General features: G+C 41.0%; 1 protein-coding gene across 1 annotated transcript in view; it reads right to left on the minus strand.

Annotated features, from left to right (window-relative positions):
• Positions 1-15,647, minus strand: part of TMPRSS7 (transmembrane serine protease 7) — a 32,371-nt gene extending 16,724 nt beyond the window's left edge. The window contains exons 1-8 of the mRNA XM_075103773.1: positions 15,465-15,647; positions 14,474-14,604; positions 11,975-12,042; positions 10,945-11,138; positions 10,008-10,046; positions 6,408-6,636; positions 4,812-4,942; positions 3,441-3,553 (exon numbers count right to left, since the gene is read on the minus strand). Of these exons, the coding sequence (XP_074959874.1) occupies positions 3,441-3,553; positions 4,812-4,942; positions 6,408-6,636; positions 10,008-10,046; positions 10,945-11,138; positions 11,975-12,042; positions 14,474-14,604; positions 15,465-15,636 (1,077 nt within the window). The 5' untranslated portion in view covers positions 15,637-15,647. The remainder of the gene's footprint in view (positions 1-3,440; positions 3,554-4,811; positions 4,943-6,407; positions 6,637-10,007; positions 10,047-10,944; positions 11,139-11,974; positions 12,043-14,473; positions 14,605-15,464) is intronic.
• Between the last annotated feature and the right edge of the window lie 1,032 nt (positions 15,648-16,679).

Here is a 16,679-nt window from a genome sequence, read left to right on the forward strand (position 1 = left end):
GGGACAATACCAGGCTAGTCAGTGATGAGCAATAGGATGGCATGCCAAAGTTCAAGGAGCTGCATGTTAGTGAGGTTGTTCAGACTGCTCCATGCGGTGATGGGCACAATGAACCACACTTGAAGTATTTCTACTCAAATGTGTGCAGCATGAGGAACAAGCAAGAGGAGCTAGAAGCCTTGGCCCAGTCCCAGACATATTGGTGTAAGTGAAACTTGGTGGGATGAGTCATGTGACTGGTATGCTATGATGGGTGGTTACAAGCTCTTCAAGAAGGATAGGCAGGGCAGGCAAGGCAGTGGGGTGGCACTGTATGTAGCAGAGGAGCTGGAATGCAGGGGCCTTGCGGTTGGCAATGGAACAGTTGAAAGCCTCTGGGTAAGGATTAAGGGACAGGCAAATAAAGTGGATGTTGTCTTGGGAGTCTGCTACAGACCACCCAGCCAGGATGAGGACACTGATGAGTTACCCTTTAAGTAAATAAGGGATGCCTCTAAGCCAACCACCCCTGTCCTATGGGTAACTTCAACTTGCCAGATGTCAGCTGGGAGTACCACACAGCTTTTACAACATCCAGAAGACTCCTAAACCATCTGGATGATAACTTGGAGGTACAGGTACTAAGACAACCAACAGGAAAGGTGCCGCCTTCTATTTGTTGCTTATTAACAGGGATGGTCTCGTGAGTGAAATAGAGATTGGGGGCCGCCTTGGCCATGGTGACCATGAAGCAGTCAAGTTTAAAATCTATGGTTACAGGAGGAAAACTGCCAGCAAGACCTTAGCTCTGGATATGAGGGGAGCAGACTTCAGGTTGCTCAGGGAACTACTTAGTAAGGTCCCCTGGGGAAAAGCTTTTGAAGGTGCTGGGATCCATCAGTGCTGGTCACTTTTTAAGCACCACCTCCTAAGAGCACAGGAGCAGGCAATTCCAAAGTGTAGGAAGTCAAGCAGACGAGGCAGAAGGCAGCTTGGCTGAGCAGAGATCTTCTTCTAGAAATAAGGTGAAAAAATGAAAGAAAGTATACGGCCAGTGGAAGCAAGGTCAAGTGGCATGGAAGGACTGCAGAGATGCTGTTCACCACTGTAGGGAGGAAATACATCCAGCCAAAGCTCAGTTAGAGCTGAAGCTGGCCAGTACTCTGAGGGACAATGAAAAGGGCTTCTTTATATACGTTAATAGCAAAAGGCAGGCCAGGAGTAACATTGGCCTGTTCCTTGGTGAGCACGGCCATGCCACAAACAGGGACATAGACAAGGCAGAGATGTTTAATGCTTTCTTCACCTTGGTCTTCAACACCGATGGTGGGCTCCGGGACCCCCAGAGCCCTAGAGAACCTAGGGCTAGAGAACCATGACTGTGGCAATGATAAACTCCCAGTCAACCCTAAACTTGTGCAGGACTTGCTGCTCCAGCTAGATCCCTGTAAGTCGATGGAGTCTGATGGGATTCATCCAAAGATACTTAAAGAGCTGGCTGATGTCAGTGAGACCTCTCTCAATGATTTTTCAATGCTCTTGGGAATCTGGAGAGTTCCCAGTTGACTGGAAGCTGGCAAACGTTGTCTCTTCAAGAAGGGCATCAAGGATGACCCCAATAACTACAGGCCCATCAGTCTCCCTTCTGTGCCTGGCAAAATTATGGAGAATATTATTCTGGGAGTTACTGAAAAACACCTGAAAGACAACGCAGTCATTGGTCCCAGCCAGCACGGGTTCACGAGGGGAAAGTCCTGCCTAACAAACTTGATTTCCTTCTATCGCAAGGTTAACCACCTAGCTGACCAAGAGAAGCCAGTCGACATAATCTTTTTGAATTTCAGTAAAGCTTTCGATACTGCCTCTCACAGTATCCTTCTGGACAAAGTGTCCAGCGTACTGCTGGATAAACACATAATACAATGTGTGAGCAACTGGTTGATGGGTCAGGCTCAAAGGGTTATAGTAAATGGGGTTACATCGGGCTGGTGGCCAGTCACTAGTGGGGTTCATCAGGGATCCATCTTGGGGCTGGTACTCTTTATAAAATCTCTTTGTAAATGACTTGTATGCAGGCCTGGAGGGAATACTCATTAAGTCTGCTGACGACACAAAATTGGGAGGAGCTGTTGACACTCTCGAGAGCAGAGGGGCCCTGCAGAGGGATCTGGACAGACAGGAGAGCTGGGCAATCACCAACCGTATGAAGTTTAACAAGGGCAAGTGCCGGATTTTGCACCTGGGGCACGGCATCCCTGGATGTACATACACACTGGGGAACAAGAGGCTGGAAGGCAGCTCTGCAGGGAGGGACCTGGGGTTCTGGTCGATGGCAAGTTGAACATGAGCCAACAGTGTGCCTTGGTAGCCAAGAGGGCCAACCGAGTCCTGGGGTGCATCAAGCCCTGCATTGCAGCCAGTCAAGGGAGGTGATTGACCTGCTCTGCTCTGGTGCAGCCTCACCTCAAGTGCTGTGTGCGGTTTCGGGCGCCACAGTGTATTAGGGCTACAAGCTACTAAAGAGTGTCCAGAGAAGGTCCATGAAGTTATGAAGAGGTTTAGAGGAGAAACTGTGTGAGGAGTGGCTAAAGTCACATGGGTTGTTCAGCCTGGAGAACAGGAGACTGAGGGCAGACCTCATCGTGGTCTGCAGCTTCTTCACAAGGGGAGGAGGAGGGGCAGGCACTGATCTCTTCTTTCTGGTGACCAATGACAGGACCCAAGGGAATGGCAGGAAGATGTGCCAGGGGAGGTGTAGATTGGATATTAGGAAAAGGTTCTTCCCCCAGAGGATGGTGGAGCACTGGAACAGGCTCCCCAGGGAGGCAGTCACAGCACCAAGCCTGACAATATTCCAGAAGCACTTGGAAAACACCCTTAGACACATGGTGTGAATTTTGGGGTTGTCCTGTGTTGGGACAGGAGTTGGACGCGGTGGTCCTTGCAAGTCCCTTCCAACTCAGGACATTCTATGATTCTATGATCTTAAGAGACAAAAATTCAATTTATTAAGCATAACAAATTAGGCTGAGAAGAGATATCAGAGAAGTGGCAGTAATAAATAGGTAAGAGGACTCTTTTACACTTTTTTTCTCCTCCTCCAAATTTTTAGGGGTAGGAAGAGGAGAATTAAAAACAGTAATGCCTTACATTCTCTGCTGTGAAGCAATTCTGTAGACTAAACAAAAACTTATCTCAGCTTTTCACATTTATAATAGGACAGCTTAGGAACTATATTCTCTTTGTTAAGATTAAGTGCCTGGAAAAAATAAAAAACAACCAACCAAAACAAAACCCAACACAAAAAACCTGAGCACAGCCAGATATTCAGCTATGTCATTTCTACATCTGTAAGGATGCAGCTTACTCCCTACATAGTTGTTTCTGCTATTCTTACAGGTCTGGGTGCCAAAACACACAACAGTGCCTAAGAGAGAGAGATTCACGTTAATTCATGTTACCTGGAAGTTCCACACACAAAGACATTTTGGAGGATAATAGCTTGGGTAATAGGGACTTGTGATTCTCCCTTCATAGCCAACTTTCTCTTTTGTCACTATTGCTTTTCCACACCCTAGGGAATAGGGAAAAAAAAAAAAACAAAAGGCAGATGTTGGCTAGCAAAGCTATTCAGTGGGCTAAGCATCCAAACTTATCAGAAGTCTTCCATTGCAAAACAGGGCACCTTAGGAATTTTATTTATCTGGGTTTAAGCTGTAAAAAGATACCCTTCCCAGTGATGCCAACAGACAGACAAGGGATGTAAAAGTCTAGAAATGCTTGCTGGGCTCTGCAGGATCAGGAGAAAAAAAAAAACTGTGAAGGTTTATGTTGGTCATTTCACTGAAGTCAGTTTTGCAAACAAGCCTCAGTGAACAGTGTTGCATATCAATACATCTACACTGTGGTAGTACATGAGGATCTCTAGCCTTAAAATGCAGCCAATTAGAAGAGAAATTAACAACATGCTAGTCTAATCAGCTTCCTTGAAGCTAAAACTTCCTTTTATGACTGCTCAACAATTCATTAGAATCAGAATTAGAGAATTCATTAGAAACAAACATGCACACCATAGAAACCAACAAAGAAAACCCAGCCCTGAATTTAAACTAAAAAAAAAAACATAACAGCCATGAATTTAAAGTTACTTATAATGGAGAACTTATCACATGCTTTTATTATGGTGTTTTAATGATTAATTACTCTCAACATGGAAAGTATGCAGCATCTTTTTGAGCAGCTCAAATTTCCTTGCATTGGATTGCGTTAGATTTTTCTCGTGCTACTAGTGTGATGTTCCTTGTACTGCTTGTGATTATGATCTAACTTCATGACCACTTCTTAAAGTTTAAAGCAATAAAAAGCAGATTATTGATTTGGTGCACTGATAACCGATTCCTTTGTGTTAATGAGGAGACAGGGACTGATAGAAAATGCAGAAAAAGCTACTGAAGTTTTATTTTCTGAAAGTAGTTTTTAGTCCTGAACTCCTTCCACCTTTAACATCACCACTGAGCCCCAAACCAGGAGGCCAGAGCAGTGCCACACCTGGAATAACAACTCCATCTACTGGTACATTGCAGTCCTGACCAACCAAATTCAGTCAGTGCTTGTTTCAGGCTTCTCCCTTCCTATCTCAGTTAAGGACAGCTAATCTGCACAGATTAAATTAGTCAAGAGGAAGGCTTACACTCAGTATTGCAGAGAAGATGGAGACAGACAGGCATGTAGAAAAAAGGAAACTGAGATACAGGAGTCATTTATCCGTAGTAAGGACCATGGGATCTTAGACAGAAACACTAAACATGTTTCCAAACACAGAACAAACCTACTTTCTTGTGCAATGACCTCAAAATATCCATGGAACTCCTTCCGTTCCTTTATTTGTGCTGCTTTAAACATTACCAGCATGAGATTATTTGTGGACACAAGTGACACCAATGAGTCGGCTGGTTCACAACCCCTGAGAGGGAAGAAAAGAGAATACTTAACATAAGCAATTGGTTAAAAAACAAAACAAAACCAAAGCAAACAAACAAACAAAAAAACCCCAATAAAACCCAACCAAACCCAAACCAAACACCCAACAGGTTTCTTTCATTCTGCACAAAAATTTTCCACAGGTGCAGAGCTTACCTACTTCAAAGCCCAGTAAAAACTCCATGCTCTTGAACAAAAAAGTAGCCGTTACAAGGCCAGTTAGAAACTCAGTATTGGCAAGTCACTTCTTACAAAAAAGAAATTGCAAACATGAAAAGGAAGATGGAATGGTTAGCTCTAGGATATAGTACTGACTTTCAGCCTTCACTCCAAGCAAAAATGAATGAAGCCAGTAGTAGAGAGGGGCTTGTAGAAGATTTATTTTATTAGAGAAACAGCTTTAGCTTGGGTTCAGGGAGTGGGAAAGACAAGCAAGTTATTCAAGTCAGAAATTAAGAACCTGAGTCAATCAACTAGTCTCATAAAATTACTTTCCATATGCATTACATAGCAGATATCCTCAGTCTTCTACAGATACTAACAAATAAGTGAATACCACCTGCTCTTTTATAGACAAGTCAGAGTGATTCAGATTACTAGAGGACAGCTCTCAAAGAGGACTGAAAAGCCAATGCTCTTTTTGAGGCTTATACACACACTGACAGGCCAGAGAAAATGACTTAAGGGGTCAAAACACAGAGCTCATCTACTTGATGGAGGTTCTGTCCTCACCTTTTCGTATAACAGAGACCCATGGAACTGGTTACCAGGAACGTCAAACAAAAAATCCCCAAACGAGCCTACTGCATCATTAAAGGAGGGGGTGGGGGGGGAGAAAAATAATTTTTAAAAATTCCACATCCCTCAACTCATCAGAGCTTTAACTCCAGATATTAATAACGCTCTAAAACTACTCAAAATAGAGGAGCTAAAAAAAAAGCGCTGAACTGGTGAGTAGTGGTAAGTATCTAAATAACCATGAGACAGTTTTAGCACTTCAGTCTTCACATGAAGAGCACTAGTCTTCATATAGAAGAAGAGCTTGCTTAGGGGAGGAAATTTTGACATTTTCTTTTAGTTAGCATCTGTTTCCCGATACGAAACAGAAAATTCCGCCCAGTAATGTGTGAACTTCTCATAGCTCTGCAGCTAGGTGAAGATGCACTCCAATTAAGGAATAAAGAAAAATGTAAAGAATATTTAACTGTTTCTTTTATTGGCAAGATCAACTTTTCCACTTCTGTTAAAAAAATAAAAGTTAAAAGGTATTTTGGCAGGTGTTGTATGCCTAAACTATGAAGATCAGTGTTTTTGACAAAACAAACTAAAACACACCAAAATTGCCATCAACAAATCTACAGGAAGGAAAAAAAGAGAAACAAACCAAAACAAATGAAAAACCCAACCAAATGATTGTCAACAAATTCTCAATGAAAATTTATACTCACCGGTACAGTATCTTATGTTTGATTGGCATCAAAGAGTCATAAATTGTTAACGAGTCTGTGATGCAGTTATCTGCTTCAATCTGAAGGGATATTATTGAAAGACGAATAAGATGGCCCACAGATGCAATCAGCTTAAAATAGCAGATAGTTCCCCCTGAGGTAGCATGGATATCCAGAGGAAAGTGCTCATGTAGGTGATCAGCGTACAGATCGTACATACAATTTGTTCCTGTGGAAATGTCGCATTTTCAACACTGGGTACTCACTGCAAAACTGTTAAATCCTCATGAAGTATGAAAAAAAAATTCTTAAATATAATTTTAAACTAAAGCAATGTCTGAAACCATTGATAAATGTGAAAAAAAAAGTAGCCTATGCCACTCTGTTTGCATCTTAGTTACAAGTTTGTGGTCAAGGAAAAGTCTATTCAATAACTACAGAACATCGCAAATGGTGCTGTAACTAAGTTCTTGTAGGGTATTTGCACAAAAGCACAACCATTTTGTACAAGAGTTATTTGCAGTTAACAAAGAGCTTTGGGGCTCCCAGAGGATAATGTACTTAAATGAAATAATTGTTCACTGGAAAATGTTCACCAAGACAGAACTCAATTGCTCACCCCTACAGATATTAGGATATTAATAATAAATAAAATTAAAAATTAGAGTTCAAGCTACATTTTTGTATTACTCTGGGTTCTTTAAGATTATCATTCAAACATCAGTCTTCTCAATTATTTATTGTTACATGACCTGTAAGTGCTACCGCTAAATTCAGATTCACCAATTCATTCAGGTTGGAAGGGATGCTAGGACCTTTCCTGTTCAACACCTCACTCAAAGCAGGGACAAAATTAATTCAGACCAGGCGTTTGTTCTGTCAAGTCTTGAAAACTTTTGCATCATTAGAAGTCACTGTTAGAAATGGAAGTACAAAGTGAAATGTAAACAATATGGCCTAGCCTACAAAACACTTATAAAAAAGGCTGTGCCATAACTCAGGTAAGATCACCCGACTTGTACCCAATTTTCCATTTAAGCTGAAACAACCGTTGCTTTCAAGTCAAACATATGGAGGTCTTCATTTAAATTCAGTATTGCAGCTCCCATTCAGCCAAAAGCTTAGGGATTTTTTTGTTTGGTCATATCTAAAACCCTTAACATAGCTCTTTGAAAGGTGAGAAGGAGGAAAATGCAAATTATGAAGAGTAAGATCCAAAGTCAATATTTGCATTAATGTCTGCCTATTAAAACACAAGTCTCTGAAATAGTTACTATTGTGGAACACCAATTACAGCACTGTGAAAGTTCACTATCAACTGTTGACTCAAACTAAATGTTGTTTTTTTAACCAGCAGTAAATCAAGACAGGAAGCAGCAGGCTTTGTCTGACTTCCACTCCTAATTTACAAACTTGAAACTAATGCTAGAAATGTTCAGGGACAATCTGTAAGGGTCACCTACTGTTCAACTGAATTACAGTTATAACTATTTAAAGCTTGGTCTTCCTTCTTGTTCTTATCTCTTCCCAGTAACATTCTTTTTTATAATAGTTATTTGTGCTTATTTACTCATCCCTAACAAAGCCAGCTTTGGTCACAATCTTTAGAATTATGTGAATACCTTTATTTCTAAGTGGTTAACAATGTGATAAGCTCACCGCTGGTGAGGAGCGTGGTGCACAGATTCCAGAGCTGGCTCTGGAACTAGGAGTAATGCAAGCATAGCAGTTTGAAACCTGGAAAGCTAGATACAGTCTTTACTCAAGGAGACCCTGCATAGCCAGATACCACGGCAATGTAAGTAGAGATTCAGCTGATGCGAGTGACAAGCCCCTTCTCCAACCCATTCTCCAATAAATCTGCACTCCAGTGCTGTGCATGAACTAATAACTAGGTGCGTCTTAATGCCAAAGTAACTCCATTGCTCTCAAAATACAACCAGGCAACGCACCTTCCTTGCATGCTGCTGCATTAACACTTTCACCTCTGCACCAAGTTCTGTGGTCCTAAGCAGACAAACTCAAGGTGCCCCAAGAAATGCAGTTGCACCAATATAGGACTTTCTCAAGTCCTGCAGCAATCCTTATTGTTGTTCCCCTGCAACTTCATTGCATGCCAGCACTATGCTTCTCATAGGTGCCAGTTGCCACCTGTGGCTGGCTACATTGTAAATCTCTGAAAGACATGTAAAATACGGCAGATCATCCATCTCCTTTTCTGTGAAAGATACCTTAAAAGTTCTAAAAAAAGCCTTAGAATCAATATTTGTGTTGCACTGTTCTTATTTTCTTCTCCTTTAGGGAATGCACTCTAGAATAAATTTAAACGTAAGATCTGACTGTACTAATTCATCTGCCCCAGAACACTGAACTGGGAAATGAAATTGCTATACAATTAAGCACCAATGCACAAAATTATTTTATATAATTAAAATGCAGGTAAGGAGATGTGACAAAGGCCGATACTGCTACGCTTTGCAGTTTAAGTCAGGAAAGGTTTTGAGCAAATGAATGCTGTAGCAAACTTGACTTGAATTTTGAGCAGTTATGGGCTGGTATCAATGTAAGTATTGCAAACCATGGCCCAGAGCCTCACCCGAAGTCCATCTGTGGACAGCAGCATTAGGAGACCTTGACCTGGCTGCACTGACCAAAGTAATTGTTGAATTCTGAGAAAACATGCAAGCTAAAACCTTATAACAGAAGCAGAAACCACAGATAGAAAAGTAATTGTTGAAATAGTACAAGTTAATGTCTCAGAAGACACAAACACAGACATGGAAAGGTAAAAAGCCCTTTAAAAACTCAAAGGGTGCCACTTCACAAGATGAAAAGTAGGCCTGTATCAAGAAACAAGGAGGAGGTCAACACACCCCTATCTGATTGAGAACTGCGAGCCCAACAGAGACTTATCATGTGTCTGCAAAGGTGATTAGCATACTATTGTTTAGCTTCGTAGCACATTTTCTCTAGGTACCTACTATACATGTAGTAGAAGTAGTAAAAGTACAGGTGCACTGTACTTTTAATCTGCTTGTAAAGTCTCTGCACCCTGCCAAAAGAACCCTACTGGGAAGTTTAGAACATGAAACCAAGCAGGTATATAAGTAGTGTCTCCCATAACTCTGGCAAAACTGAACTGCTTAAACTAATTTCTGTGAGGGAACTCATTCGAAATTAAAACTCATCATTAACCTTGGAGAAGAGGGAGTGAAGGAGGATAAAGGATGGACAAAAGCATTGCTACGGTTTATCTCAAAAGCCAATAAACAGATTTAAATTCAGTGCTGCCCGGTTTAGAAAAGCTTAATCTTCTTTTCAACACAGAGTGAATAGCAAACAACTAACTGAATTTATTTCCTATTATGCCACCAAATAAATCTAAAAATTTTACCAGTCAGACTAAAGGCAGACAGTTTCTGTATGTGTCACACCCAAGACTCTTGGTCACTCTTACAGCAACTCGGGGACATAAATGCCAAGGATGAATTTAACCCTCTTAAATTAACACTAAGCAGTATCTTTGAGTCTAAGACATGATCTAAAAAGCTTTGTTCTCCACATCTCCTCTGCCAGGAAGCTGCCAAAATGGTGAATTACCTGTTCCCGTTGTTGACCAATAATCTGACCGAAGACCTGCTGCACAGAAAAACAGTGGTGTGAGTCTTCACATTTGCCCAAAGTCCAGAATTCAGGGTTTAATTCAATCACACTTCATTAATCATAACACTAAACACTCAGGACAAAACAGCTATCTCAACAAGGGAGGCTGCTCAAGCTCCCTTCATTTCTGCAAATTCTGCAAGCAGCTTTGGAGGTATCATGTCCCCAGACATTCAGCGCCTGAGGCAAGAAGAGGTTGTACATCAATTAAGCAGTCAAATTTAATTGAAGGACTGAGACGGGTACCCAGGAGGTCATTTTCCCTTGGCCAGAAAGTCTTTTTTCAACTTTCCGTTGGACAGAGCCATTCAAATGAAGCTTGTCCTGTCTTTTGGTTATAGAGCTGAAAATCATACATTTCGCAGCTAATTACATTAAACAGATACTTGAATCCTACATTGCTAATTTCTTCCCCAGACAGGAATGACACAGGACTTGTTTAATGAATGGGCAGCTTTATAATCTGTTTCTTAATCTTTAATAAAGGGGTGACAAGAATCTCCTTTTCAATGGAGGGGCTAAAGTTTGGTCCATGTGGAAAGCTTAACACTTCATCTTTTTATACTTTTACAGCCACAGACTAACCCAAATCTGAGCTGGCTACAAGGTGTCAGGCTTAGCTCCTGAATTTTCACATAACTGCTCCAAGTAAAGGAAGTTTTGCAGTAGGGGTTCACAGGGATACTTTGTACCTTGGTTCGACCACAAATCTGGTTTTCATTTTCCTCTCTTTTTTTCTATAATAATTTTGGTATTAGAAGCTAAATGTGCTGGATAAATATTTTGGTTTATTTATAGAATTTGCTACCTCAAGGTGAAAACGTTTGCTTAACAAAATGTTTCCTCAAGGATATGGGCATGTGCTAATACTAACCACTTAGTACAATGGAATCCATATCGACTGCAAGGCCCTGAAGACTTCCCACGGAGGTCCGGTTAATGATACTTGTCTGAATGGAGTCCTTTAAAATGGCAGCCACACAGTCTTCACACAGCACTTGGCCTTTTGCCTGCGGTACCACAAATACGATCCAGAAATGAATAAGGAGGCCTCCATTATTGTTGTTACTGAAATAAAAAGGTCCTACAGATTAACATCATGTTGAAAAATTTCTGACAACTAGACTCTCAACACAAGCTTATGAAGTACAAATTTAGAAGGTTATGGTGTATTTCCATCTTGCCTTGTTGCTTTGACACACTCAACGTATTTTCTCTCCTAAAAAACCAAACCAAACAAACAAAAAAAACCACCAACAACCCAAAACCCAACAGCAAAAAACCACAACAAACAAACCACAAAACCCAAAATGTCAAAACACAGTCCTCACACCCCGTTGGGGATCTTCATCAGGCTGATTCTGTGAGGGCTCCTGACTTTTAAGATCTATGAAAATCACACCTACTTGAATTGGAGCTGGTTTATCTCCTAAAGATCACTGGATTAGAATAACTAATCCTCTAGCATTAATTATATACACAATATTAGAGTAAATGTGATTTATTGCAGTATAGGGATTTAACCCTTCTTCTGTCAGTAGAAAATGGTCTTACAGCAATAACATTGCTTATAAAATACGTTCAACTTGGCCAATAATACAGAGCATGTTTAAGTGGTTAAACTGCTGCGTGAGCTATCAGCCAAAGCATCACCAAACCTCTTTAGGGACATTATTTCTGTTTACATTAGATTATACCCCTAGCAGAAAAGGAACCATTTATATGACTTTAGTTTGCCCTTATTTTTGTGAAATGAATTGGTGCAGGTTATAAATATATTTTGCTATCAATACAAGTGCATAGCAAAAGATTACATCATAACCACCAAAAATAGGTACCTCTAGGTGGCTCATTATATTATATACTACCCAGCAGAAATACAATTACATTAACCACAGTTTTACCTGACTTCTGAAACTGTGGACTGCTTATAAAATTTGGAGAAAGAGGAGGCTGTGTAGACCAAGTTCATCTGAAAGAGAAAGTATTAAGCCGATGAGAATTTAGCATTTCAGAAAAATCAGCCATACCTAGAGATGTTGTATGCCTAGGCATTCCTAGGAATATCTATTTTTCCTCCCACAAAGAATATGTGATCTGCACATTTCCAGACATACAGCAGCCAAGCTAGGCAGAGCAGCAGACACAAACAGATCAGCTCTGCAAATGCACCCTTAACAAGTCCAATATTAATAGGGAACATCAAATCTTCTGCCCATGGCCAGCTGACTTGTAGAGCAATGCTTTTTCCAAATAAATGTGTTTTGAAAGAGCGCACATTCTTTGACCAGCAAATCCCAGACAGAGGGGGCTTCCCTATCCTGATGCTGAAACTTCGGGCCAGTCTTCAGAAAATAAGCATGTACTCATAACGTTTTGTGTGTTGGTACTAAGGTGCAGCTATCGGAGCTTTTTCCACAGAATCATAGAAAGACTGAGATTGGAAAGGGCCTCTGGAGAGCATCTAGTCCAACCCCTCTGCTCAAAGCAACAACAACTACACCAGGTTGCTCGGGGCCATGTCCATTTGAATATTCCCAGGAATGGAGACTCACAGCCTTTCTGGACAACCTGCTCCAGTGTTTGATCACCCTCAGAGTTAAACAGATTTTTCTAACATTTATGTGGAATTTTCTTGCACTTCGGTTCAGTTTGTGTCTATTTTCTTCACCTACAGCTTTGTATTAACATATTTATTTCCAATACAGAGCGTAATATATGTAGAGAAGGAAAAACTCTGCTCATTTCATGCTGTGGGTCTGCCTTTGGGGAAAAGCAAGCTCCCAATTCCACTAGTTCATTGTATGTGCATGATGACACCAGTGTGATAATAACCTTCATTCCTCTTGTTCAAAGAGGCATACTTCTAAAGCCACAAGGTGGCATGTACCTCAAGCTGTTCAGACCTCATCCTGCTGCTTAATGGTTAAAATCAATGCCCAAGGGGCTGTATCAGGGATTATTTTGAAGCAAAGTCTGTAAAAATCACATTGATAATAGACCTTAAATTTTAGTGTTTGATACAAAATTTGAACAATTATTTTAAGGCCCTAAATAAAAAGATTGGAGCTCAATCTTTCACCAGATTAGGCTACAAGGGATTTTATATATTACTGTCACTATTGAAAAGGAGCCTATCTTGAGAGGTTCTTCCACTGCCACTCTGAGGGTCTCTGGGTCAGGAACCATGAACAAAAGGTTTTCAAGGAGACAAACGAAAAACCTCACCAATTTCCCACAGCACTAACTAGCAATTTTAGTTAACAGTCACATCGCCAAAAAGTGTGGTTTCAGCAGTGTAAAATCCATCGATGAGTTCAGGCAAAGTTTACAGACAAAAAAAAAAAAATTTCCAAGTTACGTTCAAGTAGGTGGTGGTGACAGCCGGCAGTTCACACCTGCTGTCACCCCCTCCACTATGTGTGACAACAGCAGGATGCTCTGGGACAAGAGCAAGACAACAGGTTAGAGCTGCTCCATGGATAGTGGGGGAAGGACACGTCTGCACTGGTTCTGTGTCACCCCTGCCTAAAAACACTTCAGTCACAAATGTGCAGGACTAGGAAAACTAGACAGTCTGCCTTGGTATCCTTTGTGATCCATCTATTGGGAGCGGGGGTGTGTGGTGTGCAGGGAAGAGTCATCCCCCTTATCAAAGATAAACCTAGAAAACAGGAACATGAGTTCTTATTATAAGATGACAATAACTTAGCAGTTATTCAAAAACTTCTTAGCTGCATCTGACTTTGCTTCGCAATTTTCTTACTATTGCTTGAAGCTTTATGTGGACAGTGCTGCATTTCCTGACATAAATGTCTTTTTCCTCCCTACACCAAGTGTCTTTGAAGTCAAATTCGCTTTTAACCAAGATCCCCACTCCTCTCTTCCAACTGTAGAGCAGCCTGAGCTGCCTGAGTGCTACTTCTGCTTTGACTGATGCAAGATGTTTGGGAAGAATAATGGTCTTTAGAATACCTGGCATCAGAAGGAAATGTAAATATGTTTGAGAGCTGTAGCATAATTATAGATGCTCTAAGACAGAAGACTGGCAGCAAATACCAATCTAAATGCAAAAGACTTCATCGGTTTAATGTCTCAAAAGTGGCAATTAAGTTTTGAAGGGCTTGTATAGAGCTCTATTCATAGACTCCAATTTGTGGGGGGAAATACATAAATTTTTTAGTAAGCGTAGAAGGTAAACAGACCTTTTCAAAACTCAGTTTGTGATTAACAAGCTGAAAGCACTCAGTTCCTTCCTGCCTCCAGATAGCCACCCTTTGACACAGTCTTCCGGGGGGATGAGGGGAGCAGAACACTACAGCAGACTCAACGGCACCTGAAAGCGGCACCTGTTGTTCACAGCTCTGAGCTTTTTTGCTAAGCAAGCAGCCCACTCATCTTACCACATGCTGCACGTTCTGTGCCACTGAAAGGAATTCTTTTGACTCCTTCTGCCTGTATTCTGGGAGAAACTCTATGTTGGCAACACGAAACAGTCCAACAAAATACAATGCATCTTTGTTTTCTGCCTGAACTGCAAGAAACAAAGAAGATGGTTAGCCTCCTTTTTTTTTTTTTTTTTAATATAACAGTGAGATATTTTTCTGATTATATTCTAAGCCAAATTAATATATTCAGCCTTACAGTAGCAAGGACTACCAAATGAACACTATGTTTTCACAGTCAAACTGTTCTACATGATTACCACAATACCAAAGTTCATTGAGCACCTTTTCCCTACACGCAAGGTAAGGTACCACCACACAAATGAACCAGCATAATGAAGGCAATATCAACATCCTGATTCTGGAGCATCCTGAAGGAATCTTAAGGCAGTGTTAGTGTTGGGGTTTAAAGAGGAGGGCATAGCTTTTACTGCTCACTTGGACACATCAAGCAAGAAGGAAACACTCCACAGAAGTGACAATTTATTGTCCTGTCCAGTGTTTCTACAGGACTCGAAATAAATATTTGCCTTCTATATTTTACTCCCTTTTAATTTCTTTCAGTCTATTATACACGAGAGACAAAGAACCTACCTGGCCTTCAGCAGGCCAAGAAACACAGTGGAAGTCAAAATTTGAGGAATCAAGTTCATAGGAACTGTTGGGTCTGCGCAATTAGCTCGCACGTGCAAAAAAATATTTTGCATAACACTTAAAATAAACAGTCACACTTCCTAAAGCTAGCAGCTCTGCCTGCTCTTATAATTACGTGTTAATTCAACTGTCTGAAGTCTTAAAAAAGATGCCTAAAGTTCTTTCAGGCCCCATTTAAATAAGTTTCATGTTTATTTTAGAAACACCCTTCACGACAGGTGAGATCCTAAACTCAACTGAAAGTGCTATTAGGGATAGTGCTGTATGAAATTGGCATGAGCTTTCAGCAACCCACCGATGAAAAGCCACAGTAATGTCCAGGTTACGACTCCTAAAATGAATAGAATGAGGGTAAAGAGAATTATTTTGTTTTGAAAATTCCACAGCAGCTTATCTTTTTTCTTCAATTTGCCATGTTTTTTCCTTGCCAGAATCCTCTTTGCCAACTTATCTTCTGCAGTTACCATTTGGACTGAGATGTTGGCTACCTAAAATAAGGTGAAAGACAACAAAAAAAAGTGGAACATTTCCAATAGCAATTGACAGACCGATTACTAGAACAGATTCCTACACATATTTGTCTGTTACTACATGTACACAACTATAGTTAACTTTGTAGCAGTTAAACTCCAATCAGAAAGTAAGGTCCTTTTCTTCCAGACACTTGCTGATATAAGAGTCAGTCCCTACTGCATAAGGATGTAAAAACATGGCTCACCATGCCACCACTGTGCAGTATTAACCATCTGAACGAATGCTAATTCATTTAGCATGCATCATGCATCCCTCATTAGCGTAAATTAGCCCTCTTTAGCCCAAAGGGTAGACAAGGCTGAATTACCTTGCACAGTCTGCAGCTGAGATATCTACACAGACAAGTGCTGCAGAACAGCAGCTTTTCACCAGCAGCTTGGTAACACAACCCAGCAAAGTGTCTCATGACCCAAAGAGTTGCTATGCTTACGCAAGTTTGGAGCAGAAGCAGACACACGTTCAGCCATTCATTCCCTTTTTCTGGAGTGGGAGGGTGGGGTTAGCATGACATTCAAATAGCCAATGTTTTTTCCAATATTATAGTTTGTTTTTTCCCTGCTAAAGAACCAAGAAACAGGCCTATGCACACTATCATTGTTTTCTCCCAGTCCGTGGTCAAAATGCCAGTGCTGCTCAGAAGAAAGTCACTTTCTTCTCAGACCAGAACCATCCCAATACAAGTGGGCTCAACCCATTCATTCCTCAGAAAGAAGTCTCTGCTTCCTTTCAGGATGGGGAACAGTGGGTAGAGACATCCTCCTCTTGCACTTCCAGCTCCCTCTGAGAAGTTCCCATCAGCGGACAGGAGGACACAGCACAGGTCTTGCTGGGATAGGACCTGGAGAAGGTCGTCATCTGGATATCCAGCCCCTTGACAGTTTGTTTTGAACTACAGTCCCAGATTTCCTGAAGCTAGATTCAAAATATCTCCTGACCATCATATCTAGGCATAAAAGACTACTATGTGACCATTTCT

Source organism: Phalacrocorax aristotelis, chromosome 1 (genome assembly GCF_949628215.1).
Source record: "Phalacrocorax aristotelis chromosome 1, bGulAri2.1, whole genome shotgun sequence".
NCBI classification, from domain to species: Eukaryota; Metazoa; Chordata; class Aves; order Suliformes; family Phalacrocoracidae; genus Phalacrocorax; species Phalacrocorax aristotelis.